The following is a 23,679-nucleotide window of genomic DNA, read 5'->3' as shown; positions in this document are numbered from 1 at the left end:
ATCTTATTTAATTTCTCATAGCAACGTTTTTTGCTTTCAATTCTAGAGCTTGCTCATCTTTTGTCAAATGTACCCCCAAGTATTTCATGTATTTGATGGTGCTGTACATGGTGGTGTTTTCCAAACTTCCTTTTCCAAATGTTCATTACTAGCATATGGGAATACAACTGATGCTTCCATATTGACTTTGTAGAATGCTACCTTCCCGAAACTCAATTATTAGTTCCGGCAGTTTTGCTGTAGACTCCTCAGGATTTTCTGCATCAAGAACCACATAATCTGTGAAGGACTTCTTCCTTTCCACCCTGGAGGACTTTTCTTTCCCTTGCCTTGTTGCACTGGCTAGAATCCACAGTGTAATGTTGAACAGAAGAGAGAGGACACCTGTGCCTTGTTCCTGAGAAGGTCACTGAAAGCCCCAATTACTGCTGTGGATTTCTCTCCTTCCCCTTAACCATTTTCGCTTCCTACATTTCCTGTATTTTGAAGCTCCGTTATGAGGTGCGTAGATATTTAGTATTGTTATATCCTTTCAATGAATTCCCCTTTATCATTATCAGATGGCTTTCTTTGTCCCTTACGATACTCTTTGCTCTGAGATCTCCTTGGTCTAACATTAACAGAGCTGCTTCAGGTTTATCTTGATGTGTGCATTGCCGTAGCAGATTTTTCTCCATCTTTTCCCTTTTGTCTTTATATTTCCATAAGCAGTAGTATATAGTTGTGTATGGCTTTATAATCCAGCCTAACAATATCTGCCTTTTAAATTTGCTTTTTCCCGTTGCTCATGCTTTTTGCTTTTAAAGCGTAACTTTAGAGGAGGATCTATGAGATTCTTCATATATTTTTGTTGAGATATAATTCACGTACCATAAAATTTGTGATCTTAAAGTAGGCAGTTCAGTAGTTTTTAGTACACTTGTACAACCATCACAATGATCTAATTAATTCCAGAACGTTTTAGTCACCTCCAAAAGAAACCCTATGTCAATTTTCAGTCCCTTCTTGTTTTACCCACCCCCTTCTCCCACCCCAAGCTCCTGGAAACCACTGGGAACGGTGTCCTGTTAAAGTCTCTATGGATTTACCTGCTCAGGACATTTCATATAAATGGATTCACACCATGTGTGGCCTTTTGTGTCTGCCTTCTTCCACCTGGCATATTGTCAAGGTCCATCCAGGATGCAGTGTGTTGGCACTTCATGCCTTTCTTTTTTTTTTTTTTTTTTTTTTGAAACAGAGTCTTGCTCTGTCACCAGGCTGGAGTGCAGGGGCACAATCTCAACTCACTGCAACCTCCGGGTTCAAGCAGTTCTCCTGCCTCAGCCTCCCAGGTAGCTGGGACTACAGATGCGTGCCACCACACCCAGCTAATTTTTTTTGTATTTTTAATAGAGACAGGGTTTCACCATGTTGGCCAGGATGGTCTTGATCTCTTAACCTCATAATCCGCCCACCTTGGCCTCCCAAAGTGCTGGGATTACAGGCTTGAGCCACCACGCCCGGCCCCACTTCATGCCTTTTTCTTGCTAAGTGATAGTGTGTGGATTCACCAGTTTTGCTTATGCATTCATCAGCTGATGAACATCTATCTGGCTTGTGTCCACTTTTTGGCTCTTACGAACAATGCTATGAACACATTTCTCTTGGGTATAGACGGAGGAGTAGAATTGTTAGGCCAACTCCTATGTTCAACATTTTGAGGAACTGCCAAGCGGTTTTCTGTAAAGGCTGAGCCCATTTACAATCCCACTAGCAATGTATGGGGTTCCAGTTTCTGCATTCTCAACACTGCAGACCAGTGTATTAGTCTGTTTTCATATTGCTATAAAGAACTGCCACAGCCTAAGTCCTTTTTATAGGAAGGAGGTTTGACTCACAGTTCAGTGTGGCTGGGAAGGCCTCAGGAAACTTAAATCATGGTGGAAGGCAAAGAGGAGGCAGGCACCTTCTGCACAAGGCGGCAAGAAGTGCCAGGTGACGTGGGAAGAAGAGCCCTTATAAAACCATCAGATCTTGTGAGAACTCACTATCACAAGAACAGCATGGGGAAACTGCTCCGGTGATTCAATTACCTCCACCTTGTTTCTCCCTTGACATGTGGGGATTAAGGGGCTTGCACTTCAAGATGAGATTTGGGTGGGGCCACGAAGCCTAACTATATCGATCAGTTGGAAAATTTATCCTAACACCATTTTCCAATCCATGAACCTGGGATATTTATATATTTAGGTTTGTATTGCCTTTCAATAAGCTGTTTGTAGTGTTCAGTGGACAAATATTGCCCTTCTTTTGTTATTTCTAAGTATTTTATTCTTTTTCATGCTATTGTAAATGGAATTATTTTCTTAATTTCATTTTCAGGTTGTTCAGATTGCTAGTGTACAGAAACATATTACATATATTCTGCAACCCTGCTGACCTAATTGATAAGTTCTGATACGTGATTTTTAAAGTGTGTGAATGCCTTAAGATTGTCTACATAAATCATGTCATCTGTGACTAGGAAGTTTGCCTCTTCCTTTTTGACCTGGGTGCCTTATTTCTTTTCTTGCTAAATTGTCCTGGCTCATAACTTCCAATACGATGTTGGAGTAGCTGTGGCAAGAGCATTCTTGTTGTTCTCAACCTTAGGGGGTAAAGCTGTGGTTTTTCACAGATGCTGTTTATCAGGTTGAAGCAGTCCCTTCCATTCTTATTTTCTCTCTTGAAGGGGTGCTGGATTTTGTCCAATGCTTTTTCTACATCTATAAATGATCATATGGGCTTTGTCCTTTATTTTATTGATAGGGTGTATTACATTGACAGATTTTTGGATATTAAACCAACTTTGCATTCCTGTGATAAATCCCATTTTGTCACAGTGTACAATTCTTTTTATATATTGCTGGATTTGTTTTACCTGTTTTTTGAGGATTTCTACATCTACATTCATATGATATTGATCTAGTTTTTCCTGTAGTATCTTTGTTTTGGCATCAGTAATGCTGGCCTCAGGATGAGTTGGGAAATGTTCTGCCTTGTATTTTGTGAAAGACTGTGATCCAGCACTTTGGGAGGCCAAGGCCAGTGGATCACAAGGTCAGGAGTTCAAGACCAGCCTGGCCAACATAGCAAAACCCCATCTCTACTAAAAACACAAAAAATTAGCCACGCATGGTGGCAGGCACCTGTGATCCTAACTACTCGGAAGGCTAAGGCAAGAGAATTGCTTGAACTGGGGAGGCGGAGGTTGGGAGGCGGAGGATGTGAGCTGAGATTGCACCAGTACACACCAGCCCAGGTGACAGTGCAAGGCTCCTTCTCAGAAAGATTTTGCGATTGACGATAATTCTATAAAAGTTTAGCAGGATTCACATGCCTTGGCTTTTCTTTGAGTTTGAGTACTGCTTTAATCTTTTTACTTACTAGTCAGTCTGTCCATGGAATTTCTCCATTTTATGGAGGTTATCTGTTGGCCTACAATTCACGGCACTGATAATTTGTATTCTCTAAGGTCATCTGTACCATCACCTCTTTCATATTTAAGTTATTTGAACATGTTTTCCTTGGACTTGCTAAAGATTCGTCAATTTTGTTGATCTTTTCAAAGAATCAACTATTGGTTTTATTGATTTTCTCTATTATTTTTCTATTCATTTATTTCTACTCTCATCTTCATTATTTCCTTTCTTCTGCTTCCTTTGGGTTTAGCTTGCTCTTCTTTTGGTTTGAGGGGAGACAGACAATATGCGATACATGTAACTACTGACACGGTCGTTTTGAACCTACCATTTTGTATTTGTGCGTCTCGTAAGTTCTCTGTTCCCTTTTCCTTCCTTTTCAGGATTCTTGGATTATTACTTAGGATTCTATTTTGTCTCCTATGTTGGCTCTTTTTTGTACTGCTTTAAAGGTTCATACCTAAAAATTACTTAACACTTTTATATATGTTTTCCATCTTTTATTCATCACAATCTGCCTTCAAGTAATAGTGTAAGCATCTTGACAGTATACTTCCATTTCTCCTTTCTTTGGTGCTGTGCTATTTTCGTCACACATTTTATGTCTATGTATGCTATTTTAAACAATCTTACTACAAAGAAACATGCCAACAGCATCAACATTACCATTCTATTTCTATACTTTAGACATACACCAAATGGTCAGGGCACTCTGGCTCTTGGTTAGAACCCTTTTTATGTGGTGTTTCTTTCAGGAAAATTGCCTGGCTTAAGACAAAACACTGTACATATATTTGTTGAATAAATTTCAACCACACACACACACACAAAAAAAAAAATACAGGAAATATACTGTTAAGAGTATAATCTTTCTGGAATGTTAATTTGAAACATGTACATTGATGAAGAAAATCACTCCTAAAGATTATTCTGGCTGGGCGTGGTGTCTCATGCCTGCCATCCAAGCACTTTGGGAGGCCGAGGCAGGAGGCCTCAGCCAGGAACTCCATCTGAGGTCAGGAGTTCGAGACCAGCCTGGCCAACATGGTGAAACCCCATCTCTATTAAAAATACAAAAAAATTAGCCAGGCATGGTGGCGGGTGCCTGAATTGCAGCTATTCGGGAGGCTGGGGCAGGAGAATTGCTTGAACTCGGGAGATGGAGGTTGCAGTGAGCCAAGATTGCACCATTGTACTCCAGCCTGGGCAAGAAGAGCAAAACTCCATCTCAAATAAAATAAAATAAAATAAAGATTATTCTAATGAATCTTCAACTGCTTCCAAAGGAGGCATGGTATGAGGCTGGAAAAGTCGCCCTTTTTTTTAAAACGTGGTGAAATATATATGACACATTACTAAGTAAAAACTGGAGTTAATAATGGCAAAGTGGGTTACAACTTTTGCTTAAAAAGTACTTTATGTACACATAGATGTACAAGATGAATTCAAATACTGGATGGACAGTCATCAAATTGTGAGTTATATCTGGGTAGGAGGATTAAGGATGACTCTTTTGAAAATTATGTATTTCCATGTTTTTTTTGGGAGATTTTATTTTTGTAATGAAGCGCTTTCATCTGGATTTGGCTGCTGGGAGCCGTGGGAAGCCCCTCAGAACCCAGAGCCGGTTTTCCCACCTGACCAGAGGCCCAGCAACACCAACCTGGCAAGGCTCAGCAGACCCCTGCCTTAACTGGAATCCACCTGGACTCGGAGGCTCCTGGCCGCAAGCCGCCCTCCAAGAGCCTCCACGAGTTCTCTCCCTCTTGAGCCCTCCTCTTCCCAGGAGCACTGCAGATGCTCCGCCCCTTCCCATGCCACGCCCCATCCATGAGCACTTAGTGGCCTTCCCTGGCATAGGTGGGAGCAACACTGAACTCCTTCGAGGAGTCGACATTCCAGATGGCTGCCTGCAGCGGAACCACAGCATCAAAGGGAAACATCACTTTCATCCCTGACGGCCCAAGTGCCAGGCTGCTCTCCAGAAAGTCTGGAAACCACCAATATAGACGTTTACTGTACCCCTGTCAACCTTTGGAATTGGTGGGTTTTAAATCTTCCATGACCACATACCATTTCTGATTTGTCAGCACAGTAACATTTTCATGAACATTTGTTCTGCATTCTTCCTTTTAGGATGACCTTTCCTAGATAGTGCGTCAGGCAGCATAAGCCCCGCCCCCTTCTCCTGCCAGCTCCTCCCCGAGACACCGATGCTGCCTCCTCCACTGTAACACCACGTGCTTAGTCATCTAGAATCATTCTTACTGTCAGTGGAGGCCTTCTGTCCTCCCGGGTGCCCGTGTGGAAACCTGGGCCACTCCTCACCTGTAACAGAAGCCTGGCAGCAGCTCCTGGTGAGACCTGGCAAACCTCAGTGAGCTCACACACCTGCAGATACGGACACTGGGACTGGCACCAGCCAGTGCTGTGGTGGGTATCACTCCCTGCTGTTGCTGAGCAAATGCCCTGAACACACTTGCATCTGGTACTACCTTGCCAGGAACTCACGAAGCCACCTCTGGGCCTCCAGTCTTCTCCTCTCACTCGGCCAGCAGTGCCAGCTGGGAGCCTTGTTAACAGCAGGTTCTCAGGCAGCAGGCCAGGGCAGGGCCTGAGCACCTGCATTTCTTTCTTTTTTTTTTTTAGATGGAGTTTTGCTCTGTTACCCAGGCTGGAGTGCAGTGGCGCAATCTCAGCTCACTGCAACCTCCACCTCCTGGGTTCAAGCGATTCTTCTCTCTTGACCTCATGATCCGCCAGCCTCGGCCTCCCAAAGTGCTGGGATTACAGGCATGAGCCACCGTGCCTGGCCTTTTTTTTTTTTTTTTTTTTTTTGTTAAGAAACGAAGTCTCGCTCTGTCACCCAGGCTGGAGTGCAGTGCCTCAATCTCGACTCACTGCAACCTCTGCCTCCTGGGTTCAAGCAATTCTCTGCCTCAGCCTCCCAAGTGGCTGGGATTACAGGCGCCTGCCACCACACCCAGCTAATTTTTTGTGTGTTTTTAGTAGAGATGAGGTTTCACCATCTTGGCCAGACTAGTCTTGAACTCCTGACCTTGTGATCCACTCACCTCTGCCTCCCAAAGTGCTGGGATTACAGGCATGAGCCACCAGGCCCAGCCAAGCACCTGCATTTCTAATCAGCTCCTGGTAATGCAGCTGGTCTCCCAGCCACCAGCTGGCTAGCAAAGATCCAGCCACAGCTTCAGTTAAAGGAAGTTCCATTCATAAACTATGCAATTTCAGATGCCTTCAAGTAGAATCAACCTGATGAAATTAAAAAATATTTCCAAGCTCACCCTAACCCTGAAATAGATTATCATTCCAACCAATTTTGGGAAGGGAGGGGCCGGTTAGTTTTAACATTTCCATTTCAAATTATTAGAGCCGGGATGGTGGCTCACGCATGTTATCCCAGCACTCTGTGAGGCTAAGGCAGGAGGACTGCTTGAAGTCAGGAGTTTAAGACCAGTCTGGTCAATAGAGGGAGACCCTATCTCTAAAAACATTTAAAAAATTAAAAATCGGGCAGGTGTGGTGCTGGTGCCTGTAAAGCTACAGATAATTACTTTAAATATTTGAACAGATAACTTAATACTTTAATAACATAAATATTTAAACAGATAATTGTGTTTTAGTTTGTTAACACTGTGGTGAGTGATGATCCTGGCCCTATACTCCTGCCTGGGTGACAGAGTGAGATCCCGGCTCTCAAAAAAAGAAGAAAAGAAATTAGAAAACTGAGGTCAGGCACGGTGGCTCACACCTGTGAGCCCAGCACTTTGTAAGGCGAAGATGGGAGAATTGCTTAACCATGAGTGACAGACCAGCCTAGGCGACACAGTGAGACCCTGTCTCTATCAAAAACTTAAACCTTAGCCAGGTGTGCTGGCATGCACCTGTTAGTCCCAGCTACTCAGGAGGCTGAGGTGAGAGGATCGCTTGAGCCCAGGAGGCTGCAGCTGCAGTGAGTTGTGACGGTAACACCTCACTTCGCCCGGCGCCAGGGCAAAACCCGTCAACACTGAAATGCTCTCAAAGAAAAAAACAGATTAGAAAAGTGAGTGAAATGGCCCAAGACCACATAGTAAGTTACCAGAAAAGCTGGTGGCATCTCAGAAATACAAATCAGAGTTTATGGGAAAAGTTTTAAATTTTTAATGAAAAAGACTTAGAACAATGTATTATTTACATGTAAATAAGAAAAGAAAGCAGAATCCCATCTTCGGAGGGAGAGGGCAGGCCATTTATGAGAAAAGAGTTCACATCAACCCCACTCAACAGAAGCTGGACCTAAATACTTTCAAACAGGAGTTCACAGCAGGTGAGCCGTCTCCACTCGTCCTCACTGAGCCGCTGCTTCAGATCAGATCAGCAACTGAAAGTGAAGATACAGATTAAGGAACAATACAACCAAAATGAAAATTCCCAACGTCAATTTAACTGAGACTTCACGACAGACTTCTCAAAACAAAAAACAGGCCAGGCATAGTGGCTATAATCCCAACACACTGGGAGGCCAGGAGTTCGAGACCAGCTGGCCAACATGGTGAAGCCTCGTCTCTAAAAATACAAAAATTAGCTGGCTGTTGTGGCCAGCGCCTGTAATCCCAGCTACTCAGGAGGCTGAGGCAGGAGAATAGCTTGAACCCAAGAGGCAGAGGTTGCAGTCAGCTGAGATAGCGCCATTGCACTCCAGCCTGGGTGACAGTGTGAAACTCCATCTCAAAAAAAAAAAGCTCACTCAAGGGCCACAAACTGAAAGTAGGCAAGTTCCCTCTACAGTTACGGTAACGCTGAATGACTTCCTACCGTTCATAGGCATCTCATCGATCTGAGTGGAATAGTACTGCTCGATGTCTCTGAGGATGCGAATGTCATCATTCTTCACAAAGTTAATGGCCACACCCTTCCGGCCGTACCGACCTGATCTCCCAATTCTTCAAGAAACGAACAATATTATAGTTAGTATATACAACAATAAAGATGCAGTAAATGTGTCAACAGAAATGATGCCAATGAAAACTTGCACCCCCTACCTGTGTATGTACAATTCTCTGTTATTGGGCAGATCGTAGTTAATGATGAGGGACACCTGAGGGACATCCAGCCCCCTGGCCCAGACGTCTGTGGAAATGAGCACTCGGCTGCAAAAAAGAAAAACTGTTTAAGGCGATCAAATTACTCATGAAAGTTAAGACTGGACTTGCTCCCACTGCTCGTTTTAAGAAGGCTGGCTACAAATCCAGAATATATGAGGTCACCCCTCACACCAGTTTGCAAACATGAAGCCTCAGGGACAGCACCAGAAACCCCTGTGCAGAGAGGCTGCTGGTACATCTAGTTACTTCGGTCACATGCTCCATCGGAGAAAAAAAATAGACATCTTTTACTATACTACCTTTTTAACTTATTTACTTGGTCCTAAACCAGTATTTGGGAAAAATATTTTACTTCTGCCTACCAAAAAATTAAGAACAGTAAGTTTGGCTAGGCGTGGTGGCTCATGCTTGTAACCCCGGCACTTTGGGAGGCCAACATGGGCAGATCAGCAGAGGTCAGGAGTTCAAGACCAACCTGGCCAACATGGTGAAACCCTGTCTCTACTAAAGGTACAAAAATAAATTAGCCATTCCAGGCTACTCAGGAGGCTGAGGCATGGGAAGCACATTAAACCAGGAGGCAGAGGCTACAGTGAACCAAGATTGTGCCAATGCTCCCCAGCATGGGTAACGAAGTGAGACTGTCTCCAAAAAAAAAAAAAAAAAAAAAAAAAAAAAAAAAAAAAAAAAAAAAAAAAAAAAAGTCACACACAGCACATTTCTTCAGCTGACCACAAGGTGGGCCGAGAAGGAAGTCTGAATCAAATTCCAATGAATGAAACCACGCAATCCACACTATCTGACCACTGAGGAATTAAACTAATCAGCAAGATGAACACAAAACCGCTACTTATTTGGAAAAGAAGAGACACCTTCTTGTAACCAAGGTGACCGACCTGGCTGGTTAAGGCTAGTTATCAGGTCGCCCTCAGTATGACAGGAGCAGAGCAGTCCCCCAGTTAGTGGGAAGGCGTTCTGCTGACCCAGGGCCTTGGCTCTGGAGCAGGAGCCCGTCACCTCCCCAGGCCTGGGCCCTGCCTGGAAGCAGTGCACATGAAGTGCCTGCCATACAATCCAGCAAACCCAGAGCCGCAGAGCGCGGCTGACCAACCTGGCACCCGACCGGAACTCCTTCATGATGGATTCCCGCTCTTTCTGGGGCATGTCTCCGTGCATCGAGGACACAGTGAAGTTGGCTTCTCTCATTTTCTCCGTCAGCCAGTCCACCTACAAATGCCAAACCACAGATGTGCATTCGGGATTTTTACCTCCATCTGCAGAATCAGTGTCAATATTCATAGGTAACTGCTCCTAAAACTCAGAATCATCTTAACTGGATGTGCAGAAAACACCTTTCCCCAGTAAATGTTCGGGTGCCCCTACAAAACCCTCTTAATTCATTTTCTCCACATGACGATTCTACGGGGGAAGCGGCCAGGTCTGCTCATTCTCATTTGAAATTTAAATTTAAATTCCAATCTTGTTAGAATGTAGCCCAACTCCTTTCTTTTCACAGGAGAGTGGACGACAGTTCCCAGGTCTGCCTCCAAATGAGCATCGCCTAGGGACCTGAAACCACTCAGGCCTGGGTTCCACCTTAAACCAGCAAAATCTGTGTCTTTCAGGTGGCTGCCATTGTCGCTCTGTAAATAAACTTTGAATGGTCACAGCCACGTCTGACTGCCTGCATACTGTCTACAGCTGCTTTCGCAAGAGACCACATAACCTGAAAGCTTAAAATATGGACAAACTGGCCCTTTACTGAAAAAGCTTGATCTAAGTCATGAAGAGATTCAGTCTTCAATTTCCCTTCAAGCACCCGGAGGCAGTACAATGCGTCTTACCTTCCTTTTGGTGTTGCAGAAGATGACCGCCTGAGTGATGGTCAGTGTGTCATAAAGGTCACACAGAGTGTCAAATTTCCACTCTTCTCTCTCCACTGCCACGAAAAACTGCTTGATGCCTTCCAGAGTCAATTCATCACTAAAGGACAAAGACAAATCCTGTCACACACTCATCCTTCCGCTAGGACTGAGGGCAGGCCAGGCCCCAGGGAGACCCGGTGGAGAAGGTCACACCCTGATGTCTGGTGCAGACCCAGCCCTGTCCCCCATCCTGCCTCCATTCTATATCCTACTCAACATTTCACAATGTGCACCCCATGAAATGATTCTAACCAAAACACTGATAAGTAAATACAATCACCTCATTTTCAAATTTGGGATTATTCGTTCAAAGCAGAATGAGTATCATACGAATTGGTTTTTGGGTTGGTTTGGTTTGAGACAGGGTCTGCTGCCTTGGCTGAAGTGCAGTGGCACGATCACAGCTCACTGCAGACTGCAGCCTCAACCTCCTGGCCTCAATCAATCCTCCCACCTCAGCCTTCTGAGGAGCTGGGAGTGCAGGCATGAGCCACCACACCTGGCTAACTTTTTATTATTTGTAGAGATGGGGTCTCCCTATACTGCCCAAGCTAGTATTTGGTTTTTCAACACACAAATTTTAAAAGAACTTGCATGCTTTAAATTCCTTTACACTCAGGCAGTATGGCCTGAGGCCCGGATTTGGATCCAGGCCTCAGCAACACAGCAAGACCCTGGCTATGAAAGGTTTTTGAAATTATGACATAAAACCCTCTATAAATGCGGCCCAGTGTTTCAGTAACACTTGACACACGGGGCACCTACCGTTTCACCAGGATGCGGATTGGGTCGGTCATGAACTTGTTTGTCATCTCCAGAATCTCGTGTGGCAGCGTGGCACTGATGAGCACCACCTGTGTGGCTGGAGGCAGGTACCTGTACACGTCGTAAATCTGCTCTTTGAAACCTGGGACAGGGAGCAGGACAGGTGAGGGATGTTTAGGATGGCACACCCAGAAACGGAACGTGCATGCCACATGTTCCCACTGCGTCAGAGGCAGAGTCATGATACGGTGTGGCTGACAGGGAAGCTCATCTTTACAGAACCGGGACACGCCCGCGCGTTCTCTGTCTACTCCCCGCCTGCCGGAGCAGGGACGGAGGAAACCTGGTTTCCCTTTGATGCTTCTTCAATCTGAAGTGCTCTAGGGATCGAGAAACCCACCCCAAGGGTCCTAGATGCCAAAAAATGAAAGCCAACAGACAGGCTGGCCTGAGTCACCCTCAGTTCGGATGCCTCCACCTGCCACTGTCCTGTGAGGACTGGCATCCACTGTGGCCAAACCTGCCACGTTTCAAAGAGAATCCAGACATCCTGATTGTTACAGAGCATCTCCCAGTGAACAATGCTGCCCACGTATTCACAATGTTTAACATGGCACGGGAGGAAATTAGCACAGCAGCCAGCACACCTGCACCCTCCGCCAGGTCTGCGCGGAGCCGGGCAGAGGAGAAGGGAGCCGGGGCAGGCAGAGGCCCGGCCTCCTCACCACAGGCCCAGTTAATGAACTGGGGGCTCTGACTCCATACATCATACGGAGTCAGAGAATCTGCATTTCTCAAAGTCCGGGTGACAAGGCTGCTCCTGGCCTGCGGCCCTCACCCTGAGAACCCCTGCCCTCAGGGCCGGCCAGAAGCACAAGGAGCCACCCCAGGGCCTCCTCAGTCACCACAGAAACAGTGCGGCCACCGAACCTTTAACCTCACTGAGGAGCACAGGGGTCCAATAAGCGGCCGCAGACAGAGGACGGGAGGGATGAGAGGTACTGAGAGCACAGGCCCCCAGGCTCCCAAAGAACTGCTGGAATGAGAGGCCCGGGACCCAATGACGCCCACGGATGGCACTGGGGAGTACTGAGAGCACAGCACTTCCTCACGACCCTCCGATGCCTTGTGAAGACCCTGGGGGGCCCGCCACCGATCCTCACACTGAATTCAGGTGACACTTATCACCATGCATTTCCCAATCACTGTTCTAGCAGAACATCTGCTAACACCTAGAGGCCCGCACACGGCTCATGTCAGAACACCTATGAAAACCCAAGAAAGTGTACATCCGAATCCAAGTTATCTTTTTTTTTTTTTGTCGAGACGGAGTCTCGTTGTCGCCCAGGATGCAGTGCAGTGGCACTATCTCGGCTCACTGCAGCCTCCACCTCCCAGGTTCCAGCAATGCTCCTGCCTCAGCCTCCCAGGTAGCTGGAATTACAGGCATGCGCCACCACACCCAACCAGTTTTTATATTTTTAGTAGAGATGGGGTTTCGCCATGTTAGCCAGGCTGATCTCAAACTCCTGACCTCGGGTGATCCGCCTACCTCGGCCTCTCAAAGTGCTAGGATTATCGATGTGAGTCACCATACCCAGCCTCCAATTTATCTTAAAGAATGAAGACCACCTACACAACCAAGACATGAATCATGGACTATCCATCCCTCCAATAAAATACCTCATTGCCATTAAACAGGTCACAGAATACTTTTCTTATCATGGACGGATATGTTTTTATAAAAGCAGATTATCAAACCAAGCACACATGATTCCATGTGTATTAACTACAGCTATGTACAAAACGTCTGGACGCACACAGTTTTAGGCAACACTTCCAGACTGGGTTTTTCCTCTGCTCACACAACAGTCGTCAACACAGGAGACTTCTGAGTGAGGAGGGGTGCGGGCGCAGTGCCCTCCAGTGAGCGCGGCACTCCCTACTGGAGCCGGCGCACACACTAGTGTGTGCATGTGTGTGCACCACAGCACCAGGAACACATTTTGTGATGCTTAAGACAGGCTTGTTCTGTCACCCATGATGGTGGCCCCAACTCCTGGGCTGAAGTGATCCTCCCATCTCAGCCACCTGAGTACCTGGGACGTGGGCCCATGCCACCACACCCTGCTGATTTTTAATTTTTATTTTTTTACTAGAGAGTGCATCTCTATGTTGCCCAGACTGGTCCTGAACACCTGGGTCTTGATGATACTCCCATCTTGGCTTCCCAAGGTGTCTGGATTACAGGTGTGAGCCACCTCGCTCAGCTTTGTGATTTTTACTCATTTTTAATAACCGTTTCCCCAATGAGTATCTATTTACATATATAACAAAAAAGCGTTAAAGGTATTTGTAAGAGGCCTGGGCCCTGCCGGTCTCGGCCTCCGCTACTCCACCACCCCAGCGGCCGTGTCCTTCCCAGACCAGCACCACCTCCCCTCCTCGCTCCTCCGAACCTCTCCAGCTACCGCCCGCAGTCTCACAGCTCTGCCTGGGATTACTTCCGGACCTTGAGCCCTGAGCCCAAGATCCAAGGCCTCGATGAAAAGTTACTGCACCTGCACGTCCTTCCACTTCCAGGCAGCCACCACCCCAGCGGACCGTGCGGTCCTGACTCCAGGCTCTCTGACAACGGACATTCTGACAGATGGCTTTGATCTTGGTCTGTGAGTTTGTCTGTCTCAAACGGGCCTACTGAGTTATGTCCACATTTCTTCCATCTTTCAGAAAAGCTCCTCCACCCTCAAGTGTCCTCTCTGCTTCCCCTCAGCCGAGCCTTCTATCAACCACATCACAGCTTTCCATCCTCCCTCCACAACAGGCCTCCACTGAGGAGTCTGGAGTTGGCTTTGGGCACTCAACAGAAACCGGTCTTGCAGGATGGCTAGGAGGCTCTAGGATGCCCTTCCAGCACTGACCACCCACCCCTGCCAGGCCCCTGGTGGCTGCTGCCCCCATGGCCTTCCTGACCTCTGTCCCATCTCTCCATGTAACACACCGTGTTCTTCCCAGGTCCCCCCACCCGTGTCCCAGCTGTCTGCTCTTCCACTTGGCCCACATGTTCCTGGGGCTCATGGACCCCACTGCCTGGCTCTAGCCAGGGGGCTGTGGACACATAGCTGAGACCAGACTCTCCCAAGCACGTCATGACAGACACATCCTTAAGGGTGCTGCTCCAAGGCACCTGAATCCTATGACATATCAGGTTTGCAGTAGCCTGGCTCCCAGATCTGCCCTCACCTGCCACCTACCTTACCACCCGCGTGTGAGCCTAGTGACACACGCCTGGGACCCTCTTGATTTAGGAAGACTGCAGGGGGGCTGAGGGGTCAGCCACCAGCCCTCAACTTTCCTTCCTTCAATCCGACCCTCGCCCTGGGTCCCCACTGCCACACGGGTGAGGCTACCTCTCACCTGGATCAATGCCGCTACATAAAAGCTGTGGGTCAAAAGGGTCTTCTCATTGCAGCCCTCGACGTGCAGCTCGGGGCTTCCCTCCCACCCCCATCCAGCTCCAGCCACAGTGAGCCACTTCCCTAGAGATGGGTGCCACACATCTTCAGCCACGACTCAGGAAACTGAGGCAGGAGGACTGCTTGAGCCCAGGATGTCGAGGGCATAGTGAGCCATGATCATGCCACTGCACTCACTCCAGCCTGGGCGATAGAACAAGACCCTGCTTCAAAATATAAACAAATAAGATTGGGTGTGGTGGCTCATACCTGTAATCCCAGAACTTTGGGAGGCTGAGGCAGGTGGATCACAAGGTCAAGAGTTCAAGATCAGCCTGGCCAATATGGTGAAACCCTGTCTCTACTAAAAATACAAAAATTAGCCAGGTGTGGTGCCGGACACCTGCAATCCCAGCTACTTGGGAGGCTGAGGCAGAAGAATTGCTTGAACCCAGAAGGCAGAAGTTGTAGTGAGCCGAGATGGCGCCATTGCACTCCAGCCTGGGCAACAGAGTGAGACTCCATCTCAAATAAATAATTAATAAATAATATCGAGGTGGGAATTTTTTGTTCATAATTGCCACCAAGGCACAACTGTTTTTCCACAATAAAAACACTATTCACATTCATTCACTGACTACCTGTTTCAGTTTTCCACTGTGAAAACTTAAGAACCAAGAAGGACGTCAGTAGAAAAGTAATTCTGTTTCTCATACCTTTATTCAACATTTCATCAGCTTCATCCAAAACCAACATTTTGATAGCACGTGTCCTTAAGCTTCTGCGACGAATCATATCTGTGGCATGAGAGTTTGAAATAATTACATCCGAGGCTCCCAGGAAACAGTTCATCATTCCAGCTGCTCTCAGCATTTCAGAGACCTTCCCACCTTCTACAAGTGACCGAGGTGCAAAGGTCTACCACGTGGCCTGCCAAACTGAAAGCGGCCCTGTACCATTTAAGCATGTCTTACAAATACTACTGGCAGTACCATTTTTAGTGACGAAAATGCTTACCAAACACACGCCCTGGAGTGCCCGCGACAACGTGCTGTCCGTAATCCAGCTTCCTGATGTCCTCCCCAACATTGGTGCCCCCAATGCAGGCGTGGCACTGGACATTCATGTAGTCACCAAGAGCGAGCAGGCCCTAAATCAAAGCACAGGTTCATGTCCGGGGGCAGGACAGAGTCAGCAACATCCACATCTCCCCAAAAAGAAATGTGGCTTCTACTCTGAGACGATCACCAATGATTATTTATGCCATTATTTATGTCTCGAAACCATAAAATTCTCCTGCAATTTTCTCTGACAATTTCAAGTTAATTTTGCTGGTTTCTTATTACAAAAGCTATACTAGTAGCAGAACATAATATATAAAATTTATAATCCCACCCACCAAAAACACCCACATTAACATCTTAATAGCTATCTTTTAAAATCTGTATCTTATACTACGTAAGTATAAAATAGGTACAATTTATTATTATCATTATTTTTGAGATAGAGTTTCACTCTTGTTGCCCAGGCTAGAGTGCAAAGGCACGATCTTATTAGCTCACCGCAAACTTTGCCTCCCAAGTTCAAGCGATTCTCCTGCTCAGCTACAGAAGTAGCTGAGATTACAGGCGACTGCCACCACGCCCAGCTTATTTTTTGTAGTTTTAGTAGAAACAGGGTTTCACCACGTTGACCAGGCTGGTCTCCAACTCCTGACCTCAGGTTATCCACCCGCTTCGGCCTCCCGAAGTGCTGGGATTACAGTGAGCCCCTGAGCCTGGCCTATTTTTTATTAAAATTGATTTTTTGCTGAAAAATCTACATTTCTAAGGCTGCAAAAAACTACTGAGAGCACACAAGCCACACTAAAAATGACTTACTACAAACCAGCAATTTATATAATGGTTCATGGCAAAACATTCATCAGGTCGAGGTATCAGAAAACAGGGCAGGATTATAAATAAGTGTTTCACGACTAAATCACAAAGCAGTACTTGCAAATCGGACCCCACTACCTTCAGCCATCTCACCTTCTGGATCTGCACAGCTAACTCTCTCGTGGGAGCCAAGATCAAAGCTTGAGTTTCACGAACCTGGTGAAATTATCAGAAAACAGAGAATGCTCGGTATTAACAGGGTGGATTGCAGTAATTCGCACTCAGATCTATGTGGAACAGTATCTCATATTAATCAGATTTCTCTTACAGAGGTCAGCAAATCTTACTGTCATTTAAACTGCAAACCCAGCAATAACTGAATGTGTCAGTCGAAATCCTTGTCTGCAGACAAGAATTTCCTCCAGTTAAAAAGGAAATCATGACAGAATATTAGTGCAAACATTAGTGTACAACTAAGACTCTCCTAGAACTACAGGATAGTTTGTTACAAGAGTGGCAAATTACCTGAATATCCAAACACTGGAGGACTGAGATACTGAAGGTGGCCGTTTTGCCTGTGCCGGACTGAGACCTATTGAAGAAAACAAGAGCAGTGGGATTTAGAGGGAGGACAGACCACTCCACTGCTGTGTCCTAAGGGCTGGGCTTCAGAGGCACCTAGGTACCTTCTTCCAAGAAGCCCCTGTACTCAACAACATTTCAACTGCGAGGAGGTGGGACTCGGGCCCAGTGTCACAGCTCTTAGGTGTCCATAAGGAGAGTAGACATGGCTTCTGAAGGGGGCAATGGAGCAAAAGACTGATTTCAAGAGGTGTTTCATAGGTGTCAGAAAAAGGAGGACACCACTTTATCTAAATACAACTCTTTTCCTTCTATGATTTTGGACTAACTCTCTCCTCCAAAGAAATCTGTGTGTAAATGAGTCTTTTTTAAATCAGACAAACGAGGAATAAAGCTATCAAAAGGGAGGGCCGGGCGCGGTGGCTCAAGCCTGTAATCCCAGCACTTTGGGAGGCCGAGGCAGGTGGATCATGAGGTCAAGAGATCGAGACCATCCTGGTCAACACGGTGAAACCCCGTCTCTACTAAAAATACAAAAAATTAGCTGGGCATGGTGGTGCGTGCCTGTAATCCCAGCTACTCAGGAGGCTGAGGCAGGAGAATTGCCTGAACCCAGGAGGCGGAGGTTGCGGTGAGCCGAGATCGCGCCATAGCACTCCAGCCTGGGTAACAAGAGCGAAACTCCATCCCAAAAAAAAAAAAAAGCTATCAAAAGGGGATTTGTGGTGCGAGGAGATATAGCTGTATCTAGGTTTCATCCACAGTTCCTGCCTCACAGCTCCCATAACCCTGTTACAGTCTTACTAGATTGATGGTTTGTTAGGCCTCAGGAAAGTCCCTCTAACCCTCTGCTCTCCTTTCACAGCAGGGCTCCAATCTCCCCTGCCTTTAAGATTGTGAGTCATAAGACCCTCAATCCACGGTGTGGTGGCTCAGGTCTGTATTCCCAGCAGTCTGGGACGCAGAGGCAGGGGGACTGCTTGAAGCCAGGAATTCAAGACCAGCCTATACAATACAGCAAGAGACCCCACTTCGAAACAAAACAAAACAAAACAAAACAAAAAACTAACCAGGGAATGGCAGCACATTCTGGCAGTCCCAGCTACTTGGGGAGGTTGAGGTGGGATGATTCCTTAATCCTTGGAGTTAGAGGCTGCAGTGAGCTACGACTGCACCACTGCATTCCCGTGTGGGTGATGAAGTGAGACCCCATATCTTAAAAAAAAAAAAATGTTTAGGCCAGGCACAGTGGCTCACGCCTGTAATCCGAAGGCTTTGGGACGCTAAGGCAGGCAGATTGCCAGGAGTCTGAGAGCAGCCTGGGCAACACAATGAAACCCTGTATCCACAGAAAATGCAAAAATTAACTGGGCATGGTGATGTGTGCCTGTAGTCCCAGCTACTTGGGAGGCTGAGGTGGGAAGATCACTTGAGTCTGGGAGGTCAAACTGCCGTGAGCTGTGATCATGCTACTGCACTCCAGCCTGGGAGCCTGGGAGACACAGTAAGACCCTGTCTCAAACAAAGGAAAAAATTAAAATTAAAAAAAATTTTTTTCAAAAGCATCATGGTATTATTCCAGAGAAGGTCCTGCCCTATACCCTAGGCAGAAGGAATGCTGACCTCGTGGAATTTTCCATAAAAACCCAAGAGAACCAGGTTCAAAGAGCTTCTGGATGGCTGAGCATAGACAGCAGAACACAAGGAGATTCTGGGAGGGTGACCACCCACCCCTTGGAGGCTGCACCCCTTCCCCCGTATCTGTATCCTTTGTAGTACCCTTAATAATAAACTACTAAATGTGTTTGCGCTTTCTGAGCTGCTGCTCCAGCAAATTAATCCAACCTAAAGAGGGAGCCATGGGAACCTCAATTTGAAGCTGGTTGGTCACAAGTTCTAGACGTCCAGACTTAGAACCGGGATCTGAAAAGAGGGCAGTTATTAGACTGAGCCCTTGACCTGTGGGATACGGCCCATCTCCAGGCAGATGGTGGGAGAGCTGAACTGGAGGACACCCAGCTGGAAAACCCCCACACCTCTGGTCACAGAAGTCTTCTGTGCTGATAATTGTGGTGGTGGTGTGAGAGCAGAAGAAAAGCACAGTCTGTTTTTCCGAAATTGTGTTACGTACAATTCCACACGCCAAAAACCACTAAGCAAAGCTGGCTAAGAAAATGAAAGCCTTCAGCTGGGCAGTGGCTCAGCCTGTAATCCGCCGCACTTTAGGAGGCCAAGACACATGGATCACCTGAGGTCAGGAGTTTAAGACCAGCCTGAACAACATGGTGAAACCCTGTCTCTACTAAAAATACAAAACTAAGCCGGCGTGGTGGCAGGCGCCTGTAATCCCAGCTACTCGGGGAGGGTGAGGCAGGAGAATTGCTTGAACCCGGGAGGCAGAGGTTGCAATGAGCCGAGATCACTCTAGCCTGGGCGACACAGCTAGACTCCGTCTCCAAAAAAAGAAAAAAATAAAAGCCTTCTAGAGTAGAAAACACAAATTTAAAAATTATTAAACCCTGCGGCTAAAGTCAAGGAAAGCATTGGTACTGAAGGCATAGAAACTGAGGAAAACGGTCACCCCAGAGCATCTAACTGCACTGCATTGCCCTGACTTGAGTCCAGCCTGCGCTGACACCAGGATGACTTACTGTGCAATGACGTCTCTCCCCTTGATTATCTGCTTGATTGCTCGTTGCTGGATCGCAGATGGTTTTTCAAAACCTGAAATAAAACAGAAAATTAGCTCTCACCACAATGACAGCACAGAAACCCTGTACTGTGAGCTTGTCAGGGGCAGACATGGTTTGCTTTTTGAACACACCCTCCAGCCTAACCCAATGCTCAACATAGCAAGCTCTCAAGCCCCAGAGGCTCAATGAACTGGGCTGAGAGGATTTCTACACTAACATGGGATGTTACTTGTAAAGACAAATCTCTATTTAAACACCACCACCAAGGTGTAGTATACAGAGACCCCAGTTTTGTTTTGTTTTTTAAAAATCTTTTGGGCACGCAGCATCTGGAAGCGTAAGTACCAAAATGTTCCCGGCAGTTACTGCAGTAGAGAAGTGGGAAGAAGCTTACTTTTTACTCTAAATAATTCCCTAGGTTTGACTCTATCACAAACAACCTACACTACTTAAGTTAAAAAACAAAAAAAACAGGAAAGTCACTGTAGCCACTGTTCTCTCCTCCTAGCTAGCATTAAGTCTGTGTGTTGCTGACAGGTCTACACTCTATTTAACCTGCTTGGGTCACACTGCGGGGTGTCCTAAGCTGTCCTCCTGTCTGGACGCAGCTCACTCACTACACCACCATCTCTCCTGCAAAGCAACTACCACACAGGGGTGAGGCTATTTTGAAGGACTACATGTTTTTCAAAAGTAAATAAAACTTCATGTACAAAAACTCTTATTTCAATTATTTTTTGGTAGCCTTTTAAATGTAGCTTTGCTCAGTTCTGGGGCATAGCAAAAAATAAGAAACAAAAGAAAACGTAGCACAATTTCCCATCTTAACACAAAAGCAAATATAGCAGATGATTTAAACTCTTCACGAACAGCAGCGCATAGATGGGAACCTAACAACAGCGTCTTAGGGCAGGGATCGCCTGAGTGCCAGGAAACCAAGTGGGGGCTGTCAGCCTCACTGTGAGGCTCCAAGGCAATGCTTTCTCACCACCCATCCTCGGCAACTTTGCTTCACTTTGTCCAAACTGCTGTGGCATCAAGAACTACAAGATAAGGCCAGGTGGGGTGGCTCACACCTGTAATCCCAGCACTTTGGGAGGCTGAGGCTGGTGGATCACTGAGGTCAGGAGTTCAAGACCAGCCTGGACAACAAGGCAAAACCTGTCCCTACTAAAAATACAAAAATTAGTTCGGCGTGGTGGTGCATGCCTATAATCCCAGCTACTCTAGAGGCTGAGGCAAAGGAATCACTTGAACCCCAGCGGCAGAAGTTGCAATGAGCCAAGTTCATGCCACTACATTCCAGCCTTGGCGACAGAGAAAGACCATCAGAAAGAAAAGAAAGAGAACTACAGAATAAAAGATGTCCCTGTCCCAAGCATTAAACACAGACCATTTATCCCAGATGCTGGTAATTCCCATCTAGTGCCCAACCCAACCCCTTCTCCAGGTTCTGAACGTCCACAGACCTTTCAAACAGATCAAGACACGGTTCCTGATTCTGACTCTCTAGAGTGCTGGTAACCTACCTAGGCGAATGTTTGCAGCATCAGCCACCGATTACTCAGAACACTGCAGTCCTCCTCCTTCTGTCACTCACATTCAGTCCATCGGCCAATGCTGTCAGCTCCCTGGTACTCCATCTCCAAGGCAGCACAACCCTCTCTCCCCTGGACTAGAGCAAAAGCTCCCAACTGGTCTCCCTGTTTCCTCTCCTGCCTCGCCTCACCTCACCTCACCTGAAATTCACGGACACCCAAAAGAATCTTTCAAACTGTAAGTCCGATCGTCACGTAGCTACTTAAAACCTTCCAGTGGCTTCCCACTGGATTTCTAAATGAAATTCAAACTGTTCGTCACCCTACACGTCTTTGTTAGATCTGATCCCTACCTAACTTTCCAAAATCCCACCACGGGGGACCTGTTTCAATGCCTGGAATGCAGCTGGCTGAGGGCTGCAAGGTCCTGGCACCAGCTGTTCCTTCTGCCCCAACTGCTCTTCCCTCTTCTCCTAACAGTCTCCTTCATCCAGACCTCTGCTCAAATGGCACCCCCTCCCGCGAACCCCCTTGCCTCTCTGCTTTACTAATTCTCTCTTCCTTCGCAGTCCCACTACGTTCAATTACCCCGCTTCAGGTTCTTCACAGCAACAACCACTGCCTGAGCAACCTGACTCTATGCTGTCCCCGCCAACGAAATTCAGAACCTGTAAAGGCACAAACCTGTCCGGTTTACTCCCAAAACCCCAGTACCTAGAAAAGCTGGTAGGTACAAAACAGTTATGTGCTCAATGAACGACGCTGATGTGCCTCGATGCGGCAGCAGCCCCCGCCGGACCCACGCGGAGCTCTGCACAGTGGACACACACCGAACGCGCCGACCCAGCCAGGTGTGAGGGCGCGGACGGCGACGGAGGTGCGGGTCGCACGTCCCTGGTCCCCGAGCCTCGGCCCTGACCACGACCTCGGGAGCGCGGGGCCGGCCAGGGAGTCACCAGTCAGGCCCCCGACCCGCGGCCCGCGCCCGCTCACCGTACGCGTAGATGCCCCGCAGTAGGTCCTCCCGCAGGCCCATGGTGTCGAACGTCGGGGTCACGTCCACCTCCTCGCTGGTCTCGAATTCCACTTTGGTCATGTCTTCCTCTTTGAGCAGCCGCTTCCGCGCAGAGCCCGAGGTCGCCATCGTGGCCGTGGCCGCCATGATTCCGAGCGCGCCGCAGAGCACGGGGCGCGCAGCAGCGGAAAGCAATAGAAAAAAGCTCCGCGTCGCCGCCGCCAAGAGGAACTGACGCCTTAGCGTGCGAAAACGAGAAACGTGCGTACGTACGTACGTGCGTGCGCGCGCCGCGGCCACGCCTCTGGAGGGGCGTGAAAGGGGAAAGGGCGTAAGCCGCAGGGAAACGGAAGTTGTTTCTGCTCTCGCACGACATGCAGTTCCCGCGGGATCTCGCTGAGGGCGGAGCACCCGGTTCCCTATAAAAGGTACGGAGGCCGCGGGACTTTCACGGCTGGGGGCGTCTCGTGGTGGTCGTGAGTTTCTGCCGACACCTGCGCTGAGGTTCTTTGAGCGGCCTGTGGCCCGGAGCACCCTGGAAACAGGCTGGGGGCCGCGAGGCTGCCTCCGCTACGGGCATCGTCTCCAGACGGCCCCGCCTCAAGCGAAAAAGACGGGCACGGGTCCCCTCCCGGGCCCGCAGTGGGTGGGTGGTGTCGCGGACCCGTAGTGGAGGCGTCGAGCTCGCCGGGGGTGGGGGGGATGATGCGGGTTGAAACCCTCACGGCCGGCGGTGTGGGCCTGGCGCGGCGCTGGGCTCGCGCGGGTCCGCGCTGGGGAGAACCAGGGCCCCCGACGCCGGCGACCTTCCTGGGGACCCGCCTGTGTGTGTCTTCGCCGTTTGCCTGGCGTGTTGGAGAAAGGGTCACGCCCTGTCGCCCAGGCTGGGGTGCAATGGGGGGATCAGGGTTCACTGCAGCATCCGCCTCCCGGTTCAGGCGATTCTCCCGCCTCAGCCTCCCGAGTAGCTGGGACTACAGGCGAATGCCACCACGCCTGGCTAATTAAAAAACTTTTTTGTAGAGACGGTGGTCGGGGGACTGTCCCAGTGTTGTCCAGGCTGGTCTTGAACTCCTGGGGCTCAGGTGATCCTCCCGCCTCGGCCTCCAGAAGGGCTGAGATTACAGGCGTGAGCCACCGCGCGCGGCAAGCAGCTGTTACAAAGTGAAATAACGCCGGGTGCGGTGGCTCACGCCTGTAATCCCAGCACTTTGGGAGGCCGAGGCGGGTGGATCACGAAGTCAAGAGATCGAGACCATCCTGGTCAACACGGTGAAACCC

General features: G+C 48.0%; 1 protein-coding gene across 1 annotated transcript; it reads right to left on the bottom strand.

Annotated features, from left to right (window-relative positions):
* Positions 1-7,580: 7,580 nt before the first annotated feature.
* On the bottom strand, positions 7,581-22,698 carry EIF4A3 (eukaryotic translation initiation factor 4A3). Its single transcript, XM_017524944.2, has 12 exons — positions 22,377-22,698; positions 19,804-19,876; positions 17,096-17,162; positions 16,724-16,786; positions 15,711-15,843; positions 15,410-15,490; positions 11,239-11,380; positions 10,393-10,531; positions 9,660-9,775; positions 8,486-8,593; positions 8,259-8,386; positions 7,581-7,824 (listed from the first exon to the last, which is right to left on the bottom strand). Exons 1-12 carry the CDS (start codon positions 22,543-22,545, stop codon positions 7,808-7,810), a joined length of 1,236 nt encoding a protein of 411 aa, XP_017380433.1. The 5' UTR covers positions 22,546-22,698; the 3' UTR covers positions 7,581-7,807.
* Positions 22,699-23,679: the final 981 nt, after the last annotated feature.

Source organism: Cebus imitator, unplaced genomic scaffold, assembly GCF_001604975.1.
Source record: "Cebus imitator isolate Cc_AM_T3 unplaced genomic scaffold, Cebus_imitator-1.0 Scaffold36, whole genome shotgun sequence".
Taxonomy (NCBI): domain Eukaryota; kingdom Metazoa; phylum Chordata; class Mammalia; order Primates; family Cebidae; genus Cebus; species Cebus imitator.
The sequence above is the reverse complement of the archived record's forward strand: the minus strand, read 5'-3'. Positions and strand labels throughout refer to the sequence as shown.